The sequence below is a fragment of the Arachis hypogaea genome, chromosome 3 (assembly GCF_003086295.3).
Source record: "Arachis hypogaea cultivar Tifrunner chromosome 3, arahy.Tifrunner.gnm2.J5K5, whole genome shotgun sequence".
Classification (NCBI taxonomy): domain Eukaryota; kingdom Viridiplantae; phylum Streptophyta; class Magnoliopsida; order Fabales; family Fabaceae; genus Arachis; species Arachis hypogaea.
Window position 1 is genome coordinate 3,825,669 of NC_092038.1, and position 25,498 is coordinate 3,851,166.

The window sequence follows — 25,498 nt, forward strand, 5'->3', positions numbered from 1 at the left end:
AAGTTTGAGGATATTTGAAGTTTTGAAGATATTTGAAGTTTTGAACTTTTGAAAAAGAAGAAGTTTGAGGATTTGAAAAGAAGAAATAAGTTTGCAAAACAATGATCTCAAAAAGACTTCCGCTAAGCAAAAACTTTGATATCTAAATCGTTTTCTTTGATAAATGCCCTTTAAGGGAACAAATGCACATATTTAGGGGGAACTCCTGCAAAAAAAATTTTTAAGTCTTCTCCAAAGCTTTCTATAAAACAAAGTGCATTATTGTTGCTTTCAAAATCATTTATAAATGCATATCCTCAAAATTGGTTTGTCATTATCAAAAAGGGAGAAATTGTAAATCATGTTGCTTGTATGCGAAGTTTGTATTCGTAGGTTTTGATGAATGACAAACCAACAAACGACATGAAAGACAAACCAACAAACAACTTGAATGAACAAGCATGTTGAAAGATCAACCAACATTCAACGTTGAGGAATGAAGAGTTGAAAGCAACACAACAACAACAAGAAACTCAAGTCCACAACATTTGAAGACAAGTATAGTGTCTTAGGACTTAGGTAACTTCTTGTTAAGAACCAATTGCTAAATCTCTCAACACACACTCACAAAATGTTTTGATTATCATATCATATGCACATCTTGCAATTCGATGCTAGCCAAATGGTTTAAAACTTGTTTTCAAAGGTACAAAAGCATAGGAATTGACTCCAACAAGTTTGAGATCAATCCTAAGTATTTTGAAGTGATTTTAAGCCATTTTTTAAGGTTTGCATCGATGCACACTCATCTTGCATCGATGCAAAGCATGCAACGACTTGTTGCATCGATGCAAAGATGTTTGCATCGATGCAACCTAGCTGAAAATTCAAATTTCAGCTTCAAAGACACATTTGCATCGATGCAAAGTGTTATGCATCGATGCAAATGATTCAAAAACATAAAAAACGGATAGTTTTGACAAAAAGGCTCCATCCCACTAACTCCCCAACGTTTCTAAGGTTTGGGGAGTCTATAAATAGATGGATTGAAGCCTTATTTCAAAGACTTGAGTATTTGCAAACTATCTTGTTCATATTCTTTCATTCTACACATTTTTTAAGGTGTTATAATACACAATTTGAGAGAGCAATATCAATTGGTTCAATAGTGCTAAACTTGTAATCATACACTCTTCTAGAGAGTACTCATTTCATCTCAACAATTCTTTGAGAATTTTTTTCTTGTACACTTTGTAAATTGGAGTGTGATCTCCAAGGTTGAGTCAAGAGTTATAAACACTATAGTCGGTGAGGATACCAAAGAGGTATACTAAGTACTCAAGGCAAATCTTAGAGAAGGTATCTCTAAGTGGAGTGGGTTAGTATACGAGTGGTGATCATATACCGTGAGGTGTTAGAAACTAAGGACTCGGATTGTAAAAGGTTTTGCGCGAGCACCTTGAAGCTTGGCAATAGTGGAACTTCTCAATTGCGATTGAGAAAGAAAGTGGACGTAGGACAAGGATTGTGCCGAACCACTCTAAATAGCGTTTGCATCTCTCCAAACTCATCTCTTCAATATTATTGTCTTTTACCTTTGAGCAAATAAATTGTGATCGAAAAGTAGCTTCGTAAGTACTTAAGGAGTAGCTTAAGTCCGATTGGTGAAAAGCTTGATCAATTTATTTGAGTTGGTGTCTATTGGAAAGTAAAAGCTCCTTATAAATGCTTAGCAATTGAGTTAAGCTCTTGGAAAAATACTAGTACAATAACACTTTTGTATATTGTCTTTAACTTTCGCAAAAGATTCATTGTTGTTGCAATACTCAATTCACCCCCCCTCTTGAGTAATTGTGCATAGGTTCTACAAGTTCTGCATTAAAGAAGATATTTTTCTATATTTGCAGCAAATTTCAATATAACACAAAGATATTTGAGTGTATTGTTTAAGAATCTTCGGTGTATGTATTCTGATAAGTTCTGCATAATTCAAAACTCTTCTTTTCCTTCATCCTCATCTTCTACTGCTTTTTCTTCTTCTTTTCCATCATCATCATCATCGTTTTTCTTGTTCATTTTTTTTCTTATTTTTTCTTGTTAACTTTCTTCTCGTTTTACTCTCTTAACAAGAATAAAAACAAAAAATATCAAACAAATAAGAAGAAGAAACACATAATGGTACAAAAGTACTTGGAATAGGATGAACTTACATTCATTCAACTAAAAGAAATAAAGAAAAGAAGAAAAAAAATGCAGCATTAGAAGAAATATTTTTATGTATTTGCAGCAAATTTGGATGTAACACCAAGATATTTAGGTGTAACACAAAGATATTTAAGTATATTGTTTAAGAATTTTTGGTGTATGTGTGTTGATAAGCTAAACATAATTCAAAACTCTTCTCCCTCCTGCTCATCTTCTTTTGCTGCTTTTTCTTCTTTTTCATTATCATCATTATTTTCTTTTTTTTTCTTATTCGTCTTTTTTTTTCTTGTTTTATCTTCTGAAGTTTCTTCTTGTTTTACTCTCTTAACAAGAATAAAAAAAATCAAACAAAGAAGAAGAAGAAACACATAATGTTACAAAATTACTTGGAAGAGGATGAACTTACATTCATTTAACTAAAAGAAATAAATAAATAAGAAAAAAAGAAAAAAATACAGTATTAAAGAAAATATTTTTCTGTATTTGCAGCAAATTTGGGGACTAAATTCCCATAGTGGTCTCCTAGATTCGGCTCATGCACCAATCTAGCCCCTCAGATTCCAATTGCACTATGTTGATCCTCGAGATTGTGCTCCGGACTACATACTAGCCCTTCACTAGAATTCCGGCATGAGTCAGCAACTGGCTTGCTGATGTGGCACAACCACTGTCACCTAGAATCTACATGACAGATAGATGACGCGGATAGTATTTTGCAATTTTCCAATTTAGTCCCTATCCCTTTTATAAACCCTAAAGCTTCTTCTGCTTCCTCTCATTTTGGTTCTCTCCATCGACGTCTCGTTCTTTATCTCTTGTCTACATTAATAGTGGTCCTCCATGATAGGAATTGGAGGCCACATTATTGGAATATCGAACCGGTCATCATCGATGGAGAATTGGACAAAAAGCACAACGCGAAGGAGGCATGGACAGGTTTTAGAGTGATACGACTGTGGTTGTCGCCCTGTGCTTAGATGGTCAGCGACGGAGACACATCTTAACAAGCCCTTCTTTGGTTGTCCCAATTATAATGTGAGTGAAGGTAACTTCTTTGTAATTTAAATTTTTTGTGGTTGTCACATTAATTTGTATATCATTCCTGACACCCCCAACAAATCCGATATCAACTTCTTCATCGGAAACGTCCTCCACAAATGTATCATCATCAATACAAACCTTATCCTTCCCTTTTTCCTTTCCACTCTTCTCCTGAACCTTCTTGCTCACATTGTATTTTCTTACTTTCTTCTTGGATGAAGAAATTTTGTCTCCAATGCCTGATTCACCTGAACTATCTTCCTGCGACAGGGGCTTGTATGCCTTGTCCTCAACACTCTCGTAGCTATCATGAGAGTCTAAGTTAGAGGACAGCACTATAGCGTCACTTCTATCTACCTTTGTTTTTGAAAAAGCTTTTCCTAAAGCCTTGGGGTGAAAGATTTCAAACAGTATCTCTTGGTCTTGGTCACTTTGTTTTGTGTGGATGTGCATTTGGAGACTGTCTTAAGCTTAGGCTTCAGTTTTAAATTAAAATTGATTTTCCTTGGTACTATTTCTTTAGCTTAAGGAGTATTGGTTATTATGCTCAAACTCAATGGAGGTGGCTTCTCGGTAATAGTTTTGGGAAAAGGGTTTAGGATAGTGGTGGCACAATAACATCACTTGGTCATCAAGGTGCACAATAACATCCTGTCCTTGTAGTATCGCAGGTTCTGAAATTTCATGTTCAATGTACACATCAATAACACCATTGTTTTTTTCCACCATGAAAACACATCTTCCTCAACTTATTATTAGAGTTTAAACGCCTTAACCCAACTTCCAGGCCCTTTTGTAGCACTTGCCACCAAACTTTCTTAATTTTCTCATATTCTAACTATTTGAAGTAGTTTTTCAAGTAGAATACATCCAACCTATCAACATCAACCTCACCCAAAAAGTGTTTATTGTCAGGATAATATGTCCACCTTCCATCTTTATCCTTCTCAAAATTTCTCCCATGATGAAATATTATATCTAATACTTCGGCGTTCATCTGCAACACAAAAAAAGAAGAAAAAAAATTAAAATGCATGCAACCCAAAAAAATAAATAACAAACACACATTGCACAATTAGATATAGCCCTTGTTCTATTCAAAAGAAACAGAGCATCCAATAGCAGTTCGAATATATCAACAACAAAAACCCTAACAACCTATCATTTCCAACAAAATTTGAATACAAATGAAAAGAGTAACTTAAACAACCTCTCATCGAAAGAATGAAAAATGTGCCAAAAAATTTTTTGGAAAAAAGAAAACTGACCTTCAAGATAGCTTAAATGGTTTTTCGCCCTTTGCTTCAATAGCTTCCCACAAAATTTCCTCCAACTTTAGCGCAACGACTGGAAGAAATCCGCCACCAAGTAGCACTGCCCTAATCTATCGCCATTGTCTCTAGCTATGGAGGAGGAGACTAAGCATTGATGTCATTGATAAAATGTGAAGAAGATGTAATGAATGACCAACCCTTCACCCAAACAACTATTTCATTCTACTGGGAGCAAAACGGCGATGTTTTAGTTTCAAAACATTTCAACCATGAAACAACGTCGTTTTGTAGATCCTAGGTGGCAGTGCTTGTGCCACACTAGCAAGCAATTGCTGACTCACACCATAATTCGAGTGAAGGCCCAATATGTAGCCCGGAGCATAATCTCGAGGACCAGAATAGTGCAATTGGAATTTCAATGGCTAAATTGGTACACGAGCCGAATATGAGGACCACTATGGGATTTAGTCTAAATTTGGGTATAACACGAAGATATTTAAGTGTATTGTTTAAGAATTTTCGGTGTATGTGTACTGATAAGTTTAGCATAATTCAAAATTCTTCATCTTCTTCTTCCTCATCTTTTGCTATTCTTCTTCATCTTCTTATTTTATTTTATCATAATTCTTTTCGAATTCATCTTTGCAACTTCCTTCACTTTTCGCGACGATTTTCAGATATTTTTAAGAGCTTTTGATGTTTGTTTGAATTTTGAGCATTGTAGTTTTGATTGAGGGAAAATAACCGTTTGTGTTGTTAAAGAGTTAGGGAAATGCGTGTTTATACGCAATCTACACTGAAGGTCATTTTTGTTCGATTTGTATACCAAAAAAACTTATATATGTAACAAATCTATTGATTTTAATTGCTTTTAAAATCTATATTATTTGCTTGTAGTTGGTTATTGTCATTTGATACGCAATAGACAATTATGTTGTTAATTGTCTTTGAAAATTAATATTACAATTGATAAATTGTGAGAATGATAACAACTACTTTTTATTGTTTGAATTACATTTATTTTTTTCCAAAAGAATTTAAAAGTAATTCAATTAGAAACAAAAATATTAAAAATTAATTCAATTACATAAATAGTAAATAAATTATGTCAATTAGAAGAATATCTTGAAATTTTTTTTGGATAGACAAAATATTAATCCGTCGTAAACCAGAATTCTATTTAAGGTTGTTACATCTAATGCTAGACCAACCCAACTTACTTATCTTAAATTCTATTTTAATATATTATAAATACATAGATAAATAGATTTCAATAAAATTTTAAGTAAAATTATATTAATTAATTAATGCAAAATAAAAGTGCTCACATTAAATAGTTCGTTTTTTCAGGGATAGCAAAATGGGTCGAGTCCGTCGAGTCGATCCGCTAAACCCACTAAAAAGGCGGGTTAGGCTAAGATTTGGACCCCGCCAAATCCGTACCGCTAAATTTGTGGGTTTTGGCTGGGTGGGGCAGGCCGGTCCGCCGGGTCGAATATTTTTATTTTTTTTATTAAATAAAAGAGTGATTACTATTATAAAATTAATAATTATAGAATTTTTAAATAATTTTTTTCAATTTTTGTTTTTATTCTTCTTTTAGTTATTAACTTTATTTATTTTATTTTATAATTTCGTATATATACTCAAATTATGTGACTTATTTTTTAAAATAGAGATGATTCTATTGACAAATATTATTTTGAACAATTTATTAAAGTTAAAAATTAAAAAAGTAAAAAATTTATATTATAATTTGACTATTTTTTATTTGTATTTGATTTTTCAATTATTTATTTTTAGTTAATTTTAATAAATTTTATTTAAAAAAAAAGTCAAGTAAATTAATTCGTCAACCTGTCAATCCGCTATAAAGGAGAACAGACTAACATTTTAAATCCATTTAAATTGGCGAAACGGGGCGGTCCGCTATGTTTATGGGGGCGGGTCTAGGCGCCCAAACCCGCTTTGCCACCTCATTACGTGCTGCCATTTGCATCCTTTTCAGTTTACTTCATTTTCATTTGATTTTTTAGCTGAGGTTAGCTAGATTTTCTAAAACGGTGCGTTTAGCTCCGCTGAGTGTTTCTTAATTCTTATAGTTGCTGCATCAGTTTCAAACTTCAAAGAGATTCAGAGTGAGTTGAATGAATTGAATGGGACACAGCTCGAAGAAGAAGAAGCGCGGCGGCGGAGGCGGCGGTGGCGGCAGGAGCAAGGGAAGAGCCCCTTCCAAAGATCACACTTCTCAATCCGCCAACGATGATATTGAACTCTCCGAAGAGATCACTGCTCTGTAATGAATCATATGCTAACTCTTCATTTTGGAATTTCTGCATTCGTTGTTGATTGTTGCGGTTTTTGTTTTACGTTTCTACATGACTATTCTTATTATTATGGTGCATTGGTGTTTGTTGTTTTGTTTTAGATGTGCGATTTTCCAAGAAGATTGCAAGGTTCTTCCTGGCTCACCTCCTCAAATACTTATTAAGATCAGGTAATAGAGTTTAATTTTGACGCTGACAGTTTAGATTTTTTAACTAGTTTAATTTTTAGCTGATATGTTGATATGTCAATATACGATTGTAAACTCTTTTACACTCGGTGCATGCATGAAAGTTAAATTCTAATTTATGTCGTTTCCTTGGTTATGAATTTGGATGATGAGGGCCGTGTTTCGTAACTAGCAGCGTGTGTTCATTGAAATATTGCATTTTAATATTTTTAAGCTGTTTTGAACGTGAAGTAAGTTATTGAAATGTGTTGTTTGGTTTGTGCTTGGAATTGACTAGGCCTTACTCTAAGGACATGGGTTATGAGGACTTGGATGTTTCTGCTCTTCTTCACGTCAGGTATCAAACTCTGACTCTTTTGCACCTTTGTTGTCAATTCATATGTAGATGTTAATGGTTTGACATTCAACAGGATTTAAGATAGCTTTTGTTTATTTTTTAATTTTTTTAATTGTGAATTGATATTGAATTGGCCCTTCTGTGTCTTTCTCTTTATAGATGCTTACCTGGGTATCCCTTCAAGTGTCCCAAGCTGCAGATTACTCCTGAGAATGGCTTATTAGAGAGTGACACTGATAAACTATTGTCACTCCTCCATGATCAGGTATGATCCAAATTTATACCTCGGTATATGTCTCTACTCGTACACTTCAATGTTGTTGTTGAATCGTTAACCGTTGGTGCATTTATTGTGTTGTAGGTAGTGTTGTGTTAATATTTATGGCTAGGATGAAATATTGGTTAGCAATAGAAAGCTTTGATGTTTTTTTGTTTCTTGGTGTCAATGCTGAGAGCAATTGAGAGCAAGCATGTCTTATGATGCCCAAGTTGGTAGAAAGGGAGCCACAAGGTGGAAGAAGTATCAAGTATGTATTATTGAATTAAAAGATTCTGAAAAACATGATTTGTACATTATCTAAAGAAAATTGAGGTAGGATTCAATATTGAGGTAGTTGAGACCTGAATGGCAAGAACAAGTTACTAAACCAAGCATATTTCTATGTGATCTTATTTTGAGTTCTCCATGTGTTCCTCTATCTTTTAATTCTTTGAATGTAATTACTGATCTTTCTTGGTACCCAGGAGTTTACTAGACATGTTTCAGTCATCTTGTCATTTGCTTTCTTAGTCTAATTGGATACACTTCTGTGTTATATTTATGGCTTCTTTTTTATGTTGAGTCCATTTCTCACTCTCTTTATAAAGATATTATAATTTTTGTGAGAACTACTATTCATCCCTTGGAGCCTCTAAGTTGTTTACATTGGATGAACTAAATGTATTTATGTTTTGCTTTGTATTTTTTTACTGTCCTTTTCAGGCTACTTTAAATGCTAGGGAGGGCCGAGTAATGATCTTTAATTTGGTTGAGGCTGCTCAAGAATTTCTGTCTGGAATTGAGCCAATTGCTAAACCAACTGAATCTGTGAGCTTTTCATTCTGTATTTTGTATTACTCTATAATAACTATTCAGTATTTTTATTCATTCATTTCTTGTAATGCATAAAAAAATTGTCATAAAAAGAACATTGTTAGATATTAGAACAATAAGATTGGCAATGCTGCTGTTGTTGTTGATGATGATTTTCCTTTATTTGAATATTTATTGGAGCATTACTTCATTACTACTAAATGCTTGATTATCTTTTATCGTTGATGGTATTTCGCTGATGCTTTCATGTAGTTTTTAATAACCTATTTCAAAGGGCAAGTTATTATGCTTCTTAAGCTGATGTTCGTATATTTTTGTTCTCCTTCTGTAGAAGCCTTTGCACTCAACTAAGGAAAGCAATGAAGAATTGTTTCTCAAGGATATGGCACCGTCAAACAAAAATATATCTTTTGTTTATGGTTTCATAGACCTTTTCAGTGGTTATGGAGAGTCTTGGAATTGGGAAATTGGAATGGATGAAACTGCCGGAAAAAGTTCTTCTCTTCCTCCCTCTAAGTTAGACACCTCAAAATATGATTCTGAGGCCCGCGAAAAGAAATCTGACAGTAAGGAAAAACCATTAATAAAGCAAGAGCTCCCTGCTAAATTAGATACAGTTGGAGAAGTTAGTGCAGACGGCAATAAGAATACATCCTTGACTAGTTCAAGTGGAAATCTGGTGGACGATCTTGTGGGGAATGACATTGAAGGTGAGAAAGAGGTAATATAAATGATATATTTTGCTTCTTTTAAGTATCTATGTACTGTTTGTTTGCTTTTTGTGTATTTTATTGTCTTATATCTGTTTAAGATATTTGATTATGTTAACCCGCTTATCTTCTATTGATGCATATTCAGGATTTTGTCTTTGCTGAGTATGCACCAGAAGATGACGAACAAATGTATGAAAGTGTGTCTTCAGAATCTTTTTCTTCTGCCACTTCTCAACATCAAACATCCCAAACAGTTGAAAAGGATCTTATAATGGTAAAGGTCAAGTTTATCATTATGATTTAATCACGAGACAATTGCTAAGCAATGATTAAGCTTCACTCCTTTTGAGTAGGTTCACCTGCTTCGTCTATGTGCTTCTAAAGGAACACTGGTTGACTCTTTGCCACAAGTAGCAGAAGAGCTATACAATTTTGGGGTATCAAAATATAGATTGCCACTTCACCGAAATAGAAAAGACTAATTTTAATTTTCAACTGATGTCCGTTTCAAAGGGATCCTAATTTTTCGTGTTATCTTCCCAGATATTTTCTGATTGGGCTCGTGATATGGCATCTAAACCTCCCTCCCTTTTTAACAAAACATTTGATAATGTTTTTCAGAAACATGTGGTTAGTAATCTCTTTCTGGGTGGATTAGATCATCTCTTTCTCACCACTAAACTTGTTAATTATCCTTTTATTTGCTTGTTTTTGTCCAGGCTTCAACCAGAATATCTCAGTTTTGGAAACCTTCTGATCTTGGTGGTTCAAATACGATTCCCCATAGTTCTCGATATCTGAATGATTTTGAGGAGCTACGGCCTCTTGGTAAAGGAGTTTCATGAGTTTCTTTTTGCATTTGATATGTTTATATATGATATATGATTCTGTAATTCTGTAATGTCTTTCTTTAAGGTGTATACCATGATGATATTGAAGTACTATAATTTCATTTTTAGTTGATGATTTTGATTTCTTCTCCTTTGTGTTATTGATATTTTGGTAATTGGAAAATATTGGAAGCATTCCTAATTTTATCTTTTTCGCTATATAGAATTTGTATTGGATGTGATCTTTCCACTCTGTTACATTTTTGATGCCATAAATTTTTTTAACAGAATAGGTATTAGGCAGGTTGTTTTTGTCACTAATTCTCATTTGCTGTTTGTTTGCTAATCATTCATTCCTTGTTGTGCTAAAATCCTCATAGAAAGCCCATGGAATTGGATCTCACCATGAACTTCCATTTAGCTAGTGATATAGAAGAGAAACCTCAGGTCAATCTTTGCTCTGCCTATTGATAAGCCCACCTCTGGAGGTTTATTAGTAATATGGATTTGTGCTCCTTTATGTAAGGAATGGCAAACACCTGTTTATTTTGTTTGATTTGGAAATTATGCTTTCAAATATGTTAGATGGAACCTTCATCAAACTTTGCATGACCTTCTTGCTCTGAAGACACTAGGAAATTGTTGAAGGCCAGATTCTATATTTCTTCATTACCTGCTTAATTCCTGTTTGCTGTTCTTTCCTTTTTTTGGGTGATTTGAAATTTGGGTTGCAACTTTCTTAGTAATGTGTAAGTAGCACTTTCTTTTTCTTTTTCTTCTTTTTTTATATATTTACTCCCCCCCCCTCCTCTCCCTGTTTTAATTTTAATATAAACAAAATTTCAGTTAGTTATGGTTTAGCTGTTTCTTTTGAAATAATACATCAGTATTGAGAAGTATTTGATGAAGTATTTCAGTGAGTATAAGAGTTTTTACTTGGCATTTGAAACAGGACATGGTGGTTTTGGCCATGTTGTGCTGTGCAAAAATAAGCTTGATGGAAGGCAGTATGCTGTAAAGAAGATTCGCCTTAAGGACAAAACCATGCCCGAAAGAATATTAAGGTAATTTTGTTGTTACCTTTGCGAAACGAACTATCACTTTTTAGTGTGCAATTATGTAATTAATGTCTATAGTTTGGTGCATAAATAAGAAACCATTCACTTTGTTCTCGATTTATTTTTTTGTTGGAGCAAATTGATTTCAGTATGGAGTTATAAGGCTTTATTGTTCTTGTTGTGGTCCTTATCTTTTCTTTCTGTTTCCTTGTATATTCTCTTTTTACTTTATTCTATTTTTACCACTTCTTACTTGTTTATCCATCAATGTAATGCGAGAAAACCAGAGAAGTAGCCACACTTTCTCGTTTGCAGCATCAACATGTCGTTAGGTATTATCAGGTATAAGCCATCTTATTTTTCTATGCACCATTTTTTGGTTACTGAAACTTTCTCATTTTGCTTCTGCATTAACTGTGTATTCTATTGTATTGACCATCCTGGATGCCTTGTTCTTCTTTGTTTGCATTGAAGAGGGACAGAGTTTCTCGAAGAGTACATGAGTAGATATGCAAAATAAATAAATAAATAAATAAATAAATAAATAAATAAATAAATAAGATTTATGTCCTCATATGATGATTCTGATCAATGCAAAACTCCCAGGCATGGTTTGAAACCGGAATCGCAAACTCTGAAAACGATGCGGCTTGGAGTTCAAGGACTACACTGAGCTCTTCTTTCAGCTATACCTATAAAGCTGCAAGCTCCAATAATGCCCTTGGGCATGAAAATCAGCTTGAATCAACGTACCTTTATATACAAATGGAGTACTGTCCCAGGTAAGATTTTCAGTTATTTGTATTCTTTATGAGCAGACTGCAGACTTACTTATGGGACAATGCTTAATAACATGGACTTTACTATTGTAGTGTATGTCTTTTAAATAGAGATAATTTGAAAATGTCTAGCTCTCTCTCTCTCTCTCTCTCTCTCTCTCTCTCTCTCTCTCTCTCTCTCTCTCCTTCTTTGCTGTTTATTTTTTTTTTCACCTTATCTTCTAAATTCTCTATAATTATCTTCTTGTCTTCAAGCCTTGGTGCATTTACTTGTGATCAGGCATATAGAATGTATAGTTACCATGAACATGGTAAATATGGTTTGGTTTTATATATATATAAAAGAAGAATAGCAGTATCATTAAGGATGAGAGTGATAATGTAAGAAAAACGGAGGATAAGAGATCCTCTTTGTAAGAGCAAAAAGGCAATCAGAAGAAAACAGCTATCTATGAAGTATAGCAATCCAATCTTTCAACAAGGAAAATGAATAAAATATTAGTTGAATTCTGGCCTTGCCTGACTCTGTTTAGATTAATGGATTCCTCTCTGGATAACTTTATCCACATAATTTTCTTTATTTATTTTCTTTTGATATTGTTCTGTAATTATTCATGTATTTGAATTCGAAAACTACTATCAACAATCAATATTGTGGATGAAACTCCTTGGATACTGTATATGCATGCAGGCACATGTGCACAAACACAACCAATTGTCCCATATTTATATTCGCCATATGTCATTCATCTGTTTTTTTCTTGTTTGGGGTTGGGTTCTCGGATTTAAAGGACTCTTCACCAGGTGTTTGAATCATATAATCATTTCGACAAAGAGCTGGCATGGCATTTGTTTCGTCAAATAGTGGAAGGTTTGGCACATATACATGGACAAGGAATAATTCATCGGGATTTGACACCAAATAACATATTCTTTGATGCTCGCAATGATATTAAAATTGGTGATTTTGGTCTTGGTAAGATCCTGATTCCATTAACTTTTCATTTTGGGTAAAGTACTATTTTGGTTCCCCACGTTTGGGCCTAATCCTAATTTGATCTCTAACGTTTCAAACCTCCTATTTTAACCCCAAAAAGTTTCGAACAGATTCAGTGTTGTCCCACCGTTAAATCTGACTCGAATAATTAATGGAAACTTTTACATTAGTGATCATTCATAGGTCGATTTTACTTACATACTGAAATCGAACGTTGGCTTTTAAATATGCTAATTGTTCATGTCAAATTTAACTGTGGGACAACATTGAACTTGTTTGAAACTTTTTGGGACTAAAATAGGACTTTCGAAACGTTAGAGACCAAATCAGAATTTGGCCCAAATGTTGGGAACCAAAATAATACTTTACCCTTTCATTTTATTCATACTTTCTCTTTGTATAATAATTCAACCCCGTCTAGCTTGTTGACTCAGTAGATAGCTTACTAGATATGAAAGGTTCTGTTGTATTTAACTATTTATCAGAGGATATGATAAAGCTTATCAATCTATTGGCTGCCAAGTGTTCTGGTTGTATTTGTGATTTGTTTTGCTTGTTCAAAGTTTGTCCATCAATGTATTGCATTTATATTTTCATTTGAGGTCAATGGTAAAAAGGGTTAAGGATGCCAATTAGCTCAACTTCACTGATAATAGTTTGATACTTTGATGGTGGTTATTTCCCCTTCAAAGAGACAAAAAGTAGGCTTCCATTTGTGTAGTAAAGGGGGTTTGTCAAACTTGGTTCTCAATTATTGTCCTTTGAGCAAATTGGCAGGCTTTATTGTTTTCGCGTATTCAAATGGTTTTTGTCTCCTCTGTTTTGTTTTTTGCTATGTTAATATTCCCTCTACTTTCCTGTTTTACCTTAACAGAAGTTGTTTCCACTCTCTCACTTTCTTGATCTTCACTGTGAGCATGAGTATAAAATATTTAGTTATTTTTATCTTGTTTGGGATGCCTGCAAATGGATGTGCATTTTGCTGGGTTCTTGTTCCATGTGCCTGCTCAGTAACATTAAGATCTTAGTGTGGTTTCTTTGTTAGAGTGTAAGCCAGATACTGATGATATTAGTAAAATTACTACCTCTTTTTCAAATTAAATGTCTATTCCACTTTTTTTATTAATTGAAAACTTCATGTATTTAGATAAAAGTTTGTCCAAATATATCAATTTTTCAGTGAACCCAAAAATAGGTTTTAAAGTTAATTTGAGGAGGGAGTATAATATAAGCATTCTGATTGAGTGATGTTAATGCTTGTTCTTTTCATATTACCAAGGAAATGGTTATTTGTGGATGCAGTATCAAATTTTATATTGCTAATTTAATTTTTTAACTTATTTTTGACAAAACTAATTATTTTAATCTCTAATCTTTCCCAGCCAAGTTCTTGAAGTTGGACAAGCTTGATCATGATCTTAGCCTTCCAGTTGATCCACCTGGAGTTTCTACAGATGGCACTGGACAAGTGGGGACTTATTTCTATACGGCTCCTGAAATTGAACAAGGATGGCCTAAGATTGATGAGAAGGTGTAAAAGATTCACCATTATATGATTCCGACCATTTATTTTATACTTTTTCATAACCTCTGTTCTATATAATCTGTTTGAAACCATTTTGTGTAATTCTTGGGTTTACTTTTGCTGCAGGCGGATATGTACAGCCTAGGTGTTGTTTTCTTTGAGCTTTGGCACCCATTTGGGACAGCCATGGAGAGACATATTGTGTTGTCTGATCTGAAACAGAAGGGAGAACTTCCTCCGGCATGGGTTGCTCAGTTTCCAGAACAGGAATCCATAGTACGAAAGTTGATGTCTCCAGGTCCTTCTGATCGGCCTTCAGCCACAGAGCTTCTACATAATGCCTTTCCCCCCAGAATGGAATATGAATTGTTGGATGGTATGTGATTAAGACCTTTTTGCATTCTGATATTGTGTTGTTGAATTGCACCTACATAGTACTTGTATTATCCATTTAAAGGAAGCATTATCTTATCAACTTATCTGAGGTTAATTATTTGCATAAATATGGCTATCAGAAGAAACCACTGAAAAATTGATTAATCACAACTCATGAATCACATGTGAACTGTAATTTCTCCCCGACATTGTGTAACTCATGAACTTAATGTGTTTCAGAAGTTCACAAGTGGTCCAAAACTTTTCTTAGGGAAGTTAATAACTTAAAAATCACATGCATCTAGCAATTTATGATTATAATCATAATTATTGGAAGGTGTTGAATTCCAATTTGGTGAGAACTTCTTTGTAAAATATTGTTGTCACGGTATAACATATTTACATGTTTTCATCAGCACTAGTGTATGATATGTAATATGTTAGGTATAAAACTTCATGACTCTTCATCTAATGGCTTGAACTTTTAGAAAAGCTAGACTATAACATCCTGTCAGAGCCTTGGGGAAAACCATAGGCTTTCGCATGAGGAAGTGCTAGATACAAAAATATGTATGAAGTCTTCCTAGTCTAGTGACTATTGTTTTTAAAGATATCTCAGCAAGGTACATATTTCACTGTCTTGATGGGTATTCGATTATGTTTTGTGAAGATAAAACTTTTTTGTCAGACTGACAAGGAGTATAAATTCAGGAACAATCAGCCTTGATGACTAGCGGTAATAATGAGAATCTAAATGCCATGGTATCTTGAATAAGTGATAATTGTCTTTTTCAGATATCCTCCGAACAATGAAGAAATCAGAGGATACAAGCATATATGACAAAGTTGTAAATGCCATCTTTGACCAAGAGATGTTAACTTCAAAACATATTCATCAAGCTGGAAGCTTGGGGACAGTTGGAGATAGTTCTTCATCTATTCAGTACACAGATCTTGAAACTGAGGTTCGAGATTATGTTGTAGATGTGAGCAGGGAAATTTTCAGACAGCATTGTGCAAAGCATCTAGAAGTATTAACAATGCGATTGTTGGATGATTGTCCACAGTTTAACAGGTCAGTATTTGAAACTCAAATTCTTTGCTTTTGTTTACATATTTGACATAATGCTTCATGACCTTGACAAACTAGACGAAAGATTTCTGGTTTTGTTTTGTTTTTTGGAGTAGAAATGCAGTTAAACTTCTGACCCATGGAGGAGACATGCTCGAACTTTGCCATGAGCTGCGCTTGCCTTTTGTGAATTGGATCATATCAAATCAGGTATTGCATATATCAGCTTGATTTTATTTATTTCTTTATTCCTCAATTATATTCATCATGTTAATATTTGACATCAATTGTATATAAAATTGTTATTATAATAATGGTTTCATTGAAAAACAGAATTCTAGGTTTAGTTATGATTTTAATATTTTATACATATGGATGTATAGTCTTTAACTTCTTTGTGCCTTGGAATGTACAAATGATGCTCTTCAAATAGAACATTTGGGAAAAAAAAACTATCGCATGATCCTTCAATTCTCTTTGATGAAAAAGGATATTCTGAACTATTCTTAGTAGATGGTATGACTTTGTCAGTGCAGCAAGCCATGAGGATAAAATTTGATACATAATTCTACATTGTGTGTAGAAATCTTCATTCAAAAGATATGAGATATCAAGTGTATACAGAAGAGCAGTTGGACATTCGTCACCAAATCGCTACCTTCAGGTACTATTCTAGTGAATTTTTCCAGTGCTTTTATTCTTTCTTGTCTTTGAATTGATCCGAGGGAACAAAGAACAATATGAATGATAAATAAAATTATCCATAGCTGGTATTTGGTGGGAGAAAAATGTAAATGGTCTTGAGTATTTTTACCCTGTATTCATTGAATAATCTGTTTGGAGCTTCTGCAATGCTTTTCTTGAAAGTCTACTCTATCATTTCAATGCATCTTATGACCCTTCATTATGAAATCATTTCTCACAGGGAGATTTTGACATTATTGGTGGTACCTCAGCATTGACAGAGGCAGAGGTCATAAAGGTGATGTTTTCTACCTTAGCATTAAGTTCTGAATTTTGCTATGAATAGTTATCTGGGATCTGGCTTTATAACAGCTGGTAGTTAGAGTTATACATGAAACGAACTGGTTCTGGCAATAGAAGGACAAGTAATTGACTTTATTAGCATGGTACATAAGTAAAAGTATTGTTCTTAAAATGCAATATGGAGGGATAAAATCTTCACTACTCAACCTATGATTTATTTCATTCTGCGTCTCTTAAATCTTTTGGAATTGTGTCTTATGAAGCTGATCATTAATCGGTATTTAATTTGCCAGTTTTACCAATTTTATTACAGGTGACAAGGGACATAGTCACTTGCTTTTTCCATGCAGATTCATGTGACATTCATCTAAACCATGGTGAGTTACTGGATGCAATTTGGTCGTGGGTTGGAGTCAAAGTAGAACACAGGCTTAAAGTTGCAGAGGTATGTTGGTTGCACAATCATGACATTGGCATTATTAAGTGCATAATATCTAGTATGACGGTTTTAATTTTCTGAAGATTCTTTCCATGATGGGTTCTTTGCGTCCACAATCTTCAAAAAGGAAATCAAAATGGGGAGTGATAAGGCGGCAGCTTTTGCAGGTGAGAAAATTTATTTAGAAATGTTGTTTGTCTGTAATAGCTATTGTTGTGGTCATAGTAGTGCATAAGGAAAAGATTCATCAGATAGATTTATTAGTATCATCAAATGCTTTTACAGGAACTAAAATTAGCAGAAGCTACTGTAAACAGACTGCAGACAGTTGGTTTAAGGTTCTGTGATTCTGCAAATCAGGCACTTCCTAGATTAAGAGGAGCTCTTCGATCTGGTATACTATTCTTACAGTTGTATCAGAATATATGTCTACGCATAATAGAAGGAACGTCATGGTTATTAGAAAATAATAAACTAATGCAGATAAACGCACATGCAAGGCACTTGATGAATTGTCTGAACTCTTCAGTCTCTTGAGAATTTGGAAGATTGACCAAAACGTCTATATTGATGCATTGATGCCACCAACTGAAAGTTATCATAGAGATTTATTTTTTCAGGTAACCTAGAGTCGTCTTTTTTATAGACATATTAATCTCACATTGGGTTTATTTAAATCCTACAAAGCCTTTCATTGTCTTTCTTTCTCTGTTTATACATCTTTTACTCTTCCATGCTGTTCTGTCTAGTTTTCCCAATACTTTTGGAATGAACAATTCTATAAAGCTTCACTTCAACATACAGGAGAATTAATTCTGACACTAATACCAAGTTATTGAGTTAAACTTGTTTGGCTGCTGATTAAAAGGTTTAAAGAGATTATCTATTCATTGCTTTATGTGAAATAAGATTGATTGAACTAGAGCATACCAGTTTACTAAACATATTTTTTCGGTCACCAACTATATATGTGCCCCTGCTTGGTGCTTACTGGAAATTTCGTGCATGAGTTTTTGTGATAAAAAGTTTCAGGGTGATGATTTCTTGGAATTGCATATCAAATACACATACATTGATACAAGCTAGAAGTGTATGTTGTTCATTCTCATGAAGTTAACTTATTCCTGGCAGGTGTACTTAAGGAAGGAGAACAATCCTGGATCCCTCTCTGATGGTGCCTTGCTAGCTGTTGGTGGTCGTTATGACTATTTGCTTCATCAGTTATGCAGTCACAACTATGTAGGTTATGCATACACATTTATTTCTTCTTATTACCATTTTCATGGAATGTATCTGCATACTTCTTTGTCTCTGACTTTATATATGTTAGAATATATTAGGATCAATTGACTTTTATTAGAACTATTTAGCATATCTGAATATTTATTATAAGATATTATGTTTTTATTATTTCGATTTTCTTAACACATATAAATACTGTTTTATATTGTATCATTCTATACAATTTGAATACACACAAATCTTTTTTCTATTGCTCTCTCTTACCTTAATCTAGATAAGTCAGGTTCGCCTGTGATGCTAATCTTTTCCGTGAGTAATGATTAACTGTCCACATTGATTATCTTACATGTTTCAATTGTATATATATACCTGTTACAGTGGTTTTTGTTTCCTCCTTATTGCTGTCCTAGACAAACATAATGCTTCTTTTTCTCTGAGGTACTAGATTTTATACTGTTACTAATTGCTTGTCTTCTTTGTTGGTCAGAAAGGAAATCCCCCCAGTGGTGTAGGGAGTAGCCTTGCATTAGAGACAATAATTCAGAATTGTCCTGTGGATTTTAAGCCCCTTAGGTTGGTGTCCTACTCATACTTTTTTTTTTTAATTATTATTATTTTAACTTTTGATACAGTCCTTGCCTCCAGCACTAAGTTATTGTCTTCTCAGTTAGGCATTTTGTTTTTGCAAATCTTCTCGACTGTTTCAGAAATGAAGCCAGCACCAGTGTTCTTGTCTGTTCAAGAGGAGGAGGTGGTCTTTTGATGGAGCGGATGGAACTAGTTGCTGAATTATGGGAAGAGAATTTTAAGGTCGAGATTTTTGAAATGATTTTGATATCCATATAATTTAGTGTTATAACTCAAGCCTCTGCTCACTTGCTCTTCATGTTTTCAGGCTGGATTTGTTCCCATCCCCGATCCAAGTCTTACAGAGCAGTATGAGTATGCTAATGAGCATGATATCAAATGTCTCGTCATCATAACGGATGCAGGTGTCTCACAGACAGGTTCTGTTAAGGTAATTTGTAATGTTCTCCAATCCCATTCCGAGTTTTGGACTCACCCAGATAAGGATCTACATTTATATCACATTCCCGCAAATAAATCCAGGCAAATATTTTGATCCAAGCATTTTCTAGGTGCTACTTGTTAGTTCAGCTGGTTATCACTTGTGGTTTTTTCTTAGAATCTCTGTTCCAAAATTTTCTTTAAGCAATTATAAGTTTAGCAATGATTGGATTGTTTATTTGTAGTCGCTAGTGTTCATGAGGAACAATCTTGGGATAAGAAAAGCAATCTTGTCCTAAGTTTATTGCTCATGAACCTGAGAATCTTACTGGAATGTGATTATACGATACTGTTATTAAGGGATTTCAATTGCCTCCAGGTTCGACACCTTGAATATAAGAGGGAGAAAAATGTTGAGAGAGAAAATCTAGTCAAGTTTCTGTCAGATGCTATGGCAACACAATTCAGAAACCCTTCCATTTGGTTTTAATATGACGTTTTTAGAAGCTCAACAACATCTCCTTCATACATAAATAGATGATAGATTCGATGGCCTTTCCAAGTTCCAACATAACACAGTAGACTCTGACAAGATTATCAGCGGATGCCTTCTTTTTTTTTCACACAAATGTTGAGGAATACGTACATATACCGGTTTTGCAGGTTTATCTGATTGTCATCTTTCTTCTTTTACTTTCTATTTTTCTTCTATTTTTTTTAAAAAAATTTTGGGCCTAAGAGAGTTTTGTTTTAGGCTTTTCTGTGCATAGTTGTGATTTTGTAAATGTGTAAATAGTATATGGATGGTTTTAATTCATAGAGCTGGATACTGTAGCCATTAAGGAGCTATTTCCTGTGTGTTTATCTTGTAACATGTCGTAAGTATTATACATCTAATCATTGTAGCTTCTTTTCTTTTCTTTTGTTTTATCGTCTTAATTTTTAACCCATTTGGATGAGCGAGCTATAAAATTACATTATAGTGAGATTCTTATAATTAAAGCTCAACGACTAGTGTATATAATTTTGAAAAAGAAAACACAAAGAACTTGGATTAGATAGTGAGAAGATTGATTTATAGTCATGGATTGGATGGTAAATTGACAAAGGTGAAGTTTGAAAAGATAATGAAAGTAACAGTTTCTAGTACATAAATATTTTTTTTCTAGGCAAATAATGAGAAATCTGAATAATGTGAATAATTGGCTGATTTTTTAGTCTACTGAGGATTAAAAAAAATATCCCAATTCAAGTTAAAAAAAATTCTTTTAACCTTATCATTAGAAATTTTAACCATCCATTCTCTTTTACTTAATTACACTCTCTTCTAATCTAAACTCCCTCCCTAGTGCCGTTATCGTTCTTCTAATCCAAACTCCCTCCTTAGTGCCGTTATCGTTTGTCGTTACCAACTTCGAGTGCTGTATTAAGAACAAACATCCTATTTGTATTAAGAATAAACATCTTATTTACATGAAAAATAAACATCGACAAAGGTGGCAGAAGAAGGGAAGGAAGAAGCGAGAACCGCCATGAAATCTTGCGGTCGAGGCTGTGGGAGGCAAGAGAACAGAATGGAGATTCTACATGGCTTTGAACAATGCGTTGGCGTCGAGGTGGTAGTTGTTGTCGGCAGTGGTCGTGAGCTGCGACGGTAAAGGTGGGGGCAGGGTCTGCACGGCCGGTGGCAGGGCAGCGGGAAGGAAGATGCACGGGGTTGCTGCAGCGCGATTTGAGGTTGCTACGGAGCGCAAGCAGGATGAAGAGATGCTTCGGCAACGGCGCCAGGGTGAGTCTGCGGTAGCAAACAAGTTGCCGATCGGAGTTTGCAAACAAAAAATGAGAAGTTAGCGTGATATTGAGAGCAACAGTATCAATGGTGATTTGGTTTAAGGTTTAATTACTCTGCGGGTCCCTATAGTTTCACCGAATTTTCAATTAGGTCCTTATATTTTTTTTTCTTTTCAATTAGGTCCTTGTATCTTAATTTTTTTTTTCAATTAAGTCCCTGCCGTCACATAACGCTTAACATAACAGAATATTCTTGGTAAAAAAAGAATATTCCTCTCATTTAGCTGGAGTGGCCAGCTGAACTAATATGAATTTTTCCCAAATACCAAAAGCACCCCTCACATTTCTTCCCAAAGAAAAACAAAACCCTAAGTTGCTCTCGTCTCCTGTGTCTCTTACGTCTTCTGCATCGGTCCGTCGGCGGCGTCCATGTCTGGCATCAACTGCAATGAACGCATGGTAGTGTGCTGTTCGTCGCCTCCTTCCCTCTGCACTTGTCCGTCCAAGGCGTCGCCGTCCCTCTCGGTGAAGCCCCTCGCCTGGCGTCACTGCACCGCACCGTGCCGAGCCTCGTAGCGCCTGGCCTCCCGTCCCCGCGTTGTGCCTTTACTCCTTCTCCCTGCACTCGAACTGTCTGCAAATAAGTAACAAAAAAAGTCTCTTTTTTTCAGTTTTAAAATTTGATATTTATGCTAATTTTATTTCTTTAAAATTATGGCATTGGTTGATTATGTATTTGTTGAATTGATTTCTGAATTGTTTTGATTTAATGGTTTATTTAGGGTTTACAATATCAATATTTATGTATAGGATTGTTTTGATTTAATGATTTGAAATAGTTTAGTTTTGTTTCTTTTAACAGCGTTAATTAATTTGGAGTGTTACTCTAAGATGCATAATTTGATGGTTCTTTTTTAAATATATAAGCATTACCAGTTTGACCATATATATCATGCTCTCCAAAGTCATGATCATGATGAAGTATTGAATTTGAAGTGAAGTGTGTGCGCGTGAATTGTGTGTTCATATTAGTGTTTGGTCAAAGTGAATTATATGCTCATTAAAAGTAATGCTAATATGCTGCCTAAGCTCTAATTTGAGAGTATTGGTATCTAATATCTATATATCTATTTTTTGGGATTTTATTTTTTGTTTGTTTTTTTTTTCATTGGATGATTCATCTTGTATCATTGCTTGGAAAAGCAATGATAGTTTTCATGTTTAAATAATAAATTGTGTTGATGATTTCACAATTATTATTTTACTTCTTTTCCATGTTCTGGATGTATGCTGAATTGAGATGACTTCTATTATGATAAAAAAATTTTAATTATATGCTTGAATGAATCTACTATAGTTGAAAAATAATATATAAAAAAAAGCAAGCATAGGAGTAGATTTTTAAAAATATGGCATTGGATGATAAATTTTGTTTATTCTTAATTGTTGGTTGCTGTTGCTGTGATGATGCTATTTTAAATGGATTCTGTTTCTTTTTTTATTAATGTAGTGATAGGGCAGGGAAAGGAGTAGAGGAAGGAGTAGAGCTGCATCTTCACAACTACTTCCCACCACACCTGCATCTTCACAACAGCTACCCACCACACCTGCTGTTGCTGCCTCTATTCAACCACTTTCCAATACTTGCAACTTCAGCTTCTCAGGTTCCAACTACAGGTGCAATGGCTCCAACCACAACCACCTCACAACAAGCCTTACTTCTTGAAGGGCCAGCCTCCCAGCCTCCCCTAGTTGTGGCAAGTGCAAATTCTCAGCAACCACCTAGAATATCTTCTCAACCTTTACCCAAGACAAAGGTGTTTGGTGTGAGGAGAAATGGACGGCTAAAGTTAGGAGTGAGGAAGCAAAAAGGGGTGCCTACTCTACATATAGACCTAAGTGATGACTGAAGTATGATTAAATTTATAGTTAGGGTTGTTGGGGTTGCTATTATATAGTATATTTTGTTTTCAATTATGTCTTTGTGGCTATTGTTTATTATGTGGATATGACCACTATTTTGATATTTTGAAATTAAGTTGGATCACTTTTAATTGTTGTACTTCTTAGACCTTTATTTTGGACTAGGTATGTGGCATATATGATCACTTATGCTGTGATATTTTGTGTAAGTAAGGGATATAGGAACACTTATTTAATGAAAATATATGTGGCATATTATCTAGCCATTTTTTTCTGTAAGTTGTTGTATAATGTCAACTATAGATTTTCTTCCCAACTATCATTTTATTGTTATACACACACAAAATACATCAAAATAAAAAATTCATTCAAACTAAACATAATTAGCTTTAATTGGATTGAAGCCATAGAACCTCTTACATAGAATTTCATAGCACAGATAACTCTAAAATCTTGCAAACCACATTCCAATTATTAAGACTAGCAAAATCATAAATAACATATATTGCATTTTACATTGAATTTTCATATTGTCATCTAATCTCCCAACTTATTCTTGGAGAATATTGAACTCATTACATAATCTACCCACACAAGCATCTATTTTATCTGTTTTCAACAATTAATCTCTCCATCTCCACGCTTAGTCTCTCTATCTTTCTTTTTTGTTCATCCAATTTCCACATTTCACCCTCCAACTTAGCAGAATTTTGTGTTCCAACAACTCTAACAGTAGCAGCAGACACGTTACTTCTTGCACCAACTTTATCAACCCGCTCAAAAAATTTGCATCTTCTGTTAGGGGAAGAAATAAATCTTTTATTAGGATTTTTTGTTGTTCCTGAAATTTGAAGACTCAGAGTATCACCACAAAAACAGTGAACTCGCCTTTCCTTTTCTTTTGGCCATCCATTCTTTGCACCGTCATCAACCTCAATCCACTCAAAAAAGTTGTATTTTGGTATCTTCCCACAAGTAACATACCTCCTACCATGGTCAGAAACGGCTGAGGAACGGTGGATAGTTATTGCCTCTCCACAGAAACATAGGTGTCTTCTTTCCTTCAGGTTGGAGCTCCTGGAAACGCAGCTTCCCGAAGAGAGAATAAATGAGATTCCTTAACTTTGAGCCATAAATTTAGGAAAGATGAAAATTGAAAATGAAAAACGGAGAAGAGAAACCTCAAATAACTCAGACACAGGGGAGAAAAAAGGGTAAATAAGTCATTTCACAACTCACTAACGTTTTTTTTAACGTTAAACGTTAACAGGAATTTGATTGCAAAAAAAAAAATTCACGTATAAGGACCCAATTGAAAAGAAAAAAAAAGTATAGAGACCTAATTGAAAATTTGATAAAATTATAGGGACATGCAGAATAATTAAACTTTAATTTAATTGTTAATTCTTATTTTTTAAATTTTAAAATTTAAAATTAAAAATAATTAATTAATAATCTAATTTATAATTTTATTTTTTTTACTCTATTGTTCATATTGTTTATAATTATTATTGTGTCTTGTTTAGTTGGTCATGACATAAAGCTATGTAAAATTCATTCTGCAAAAAAACACCCGAAGGGAAAAAACAAGTTGGTTTACTTAAATGACATACGTATCAAATATGTTTCTCAAATAGTTTATCAGTTTATCTAAATGCAGAATTTTATTTTTCTCTAAAAAGTAAAACTTTAAGTTCAACGAAAAATTCTTGAAAAATGAACCATTTATCTCCCTACTAGTTAGGAATTTAGATCCTCTAAAGTTTGAATTTTATTTTAGAGAGTAAAATGTGATCTTTCACCATTTATTTCATAGGTGAGACCAAGAATAAATATGAAAGAAAAATTATTCAAGAATAGAAGATCACATTTTATTCTCTAAAGTGAAATTCAAACTTTAGAGGATCTAAATTCACTGGTTAGTGGTTACTGATGAATCAACTTCCATCCAATACATTGTCTAGCGAGCTCTTTAATACTTTTTCACAAAAGAACACTGGATCATATCATAGTTGAGGACTCTAAAGTTCTAACAAACTTATTTCTGTATGAAAAATCTTTTAGATTTGCTATACAGTTGATAAGTAAGGACTTGAATGTCAACGAGCCCTTATAGCTCAGTGGTAGAGCGTCAGTCTTGTAAACTGAAGGTCCGTAGTTCGATCCTGCGTGAGGGCATTTTCTTAATTAGATATTAAAAGAAAAATTTGCATGCAAAATAATATATTTTAATAAAAAATTTGTTATTGAAAAAATTATATTAATATTTTTTTTTATTAAACTTCTCTTTTTAAAAGTGTGAAAAAAAAATACTA

General features: G+C 33.9%; 1 protein-coding gene, 1 long non-coding RNA gene and 1 other non-coding gene across 4 annotated transcripts; all 3 read left to right on the plus strand.

Annotated features, from left to right (window-relative positions):
* The first annotated feature begins 6,505 nt into the window (after positions 1-6,505).
* LOC112788875 (eIF-2-alpha kinase GCN2) lies at positions 6,506-20,384 on the plus strand. Of its 2 annotated transcripts, none has more exons than XR_011879458.1 (29): positions 6,506-6,795; positions 6,928-6,996; positions 7,292-7,351; positions 7,511-7,616; positions 8,334-8,438; positions 8,776-9,165; positions 9,303-9,431; positions 9,511-9,594; positions 9,701-9,787; positions 9,877-9,985; positions 10,940-11,051; positions 11,333-11,387; positions 11,652-11,827; positions 12,616-12,800; positions 14,204-14,352; positions 14,473-14,722; positions 15,517-15,796; positions 15,910-16,003; positions 16,377-16,457; positions 16,719-16,775; positions 17,094-17,225; positions 17,303-17,386; positions 17,505-17,613; positions 17,720-17,839; positions 18,351-18,458; positions 18,949-19,034; positions 19,169-19,271; positions 19,357-19,479; positions 19,849-20,384. XR_011879458.1 is itself a non-coding variant. In XM_025830534.3 (29 exons), exons 1-29 carry the CDS (start codon positions 6,656-6,658, stop codon positions 19,957-19,959), a joined length of 3,711 nt encoding a protein of 1,236 aa, XP_025686319.1. In that variant the 5' UTR covers positions 6,506-6,655; the 3' UTR covers positions 19,960-20,384. The 2 variants fall into 2 exon arrangements, 1 of the variants encoding a protein (XP_025686319.1); XM_025830534.3 differs by having other exon boundaries at positions 17,703-17,839.
* A 1,213-nt stretch (positions 20,385-21,597) lies between these two features.
* On the plus strand, positions 21,598-23,457 carry LOC140183687 (uncharacterized). Its single transcript, XR_011879459.1, has 2 exons — positions 21,598-21,904; positions 22,771-23,457. It is a non-coding gene; the product is annotated as an uncharacterized lncRNA (long non-coding RNA).
* A 1,832-nt stretch (positions 23,458-25,289) lies between these two features.
* Positions 25,290-25,361, plus strand: TRNAT-UGU (transfer RNA threonine (anticodon UGU)). The gene has a single exon. It is a non-coding gene; the product is annotated as a tRNA-Thr (tRNA).
* The last annotated feature ends 137 nt before the right edge of the window (positions 25,362-25,498 follow it).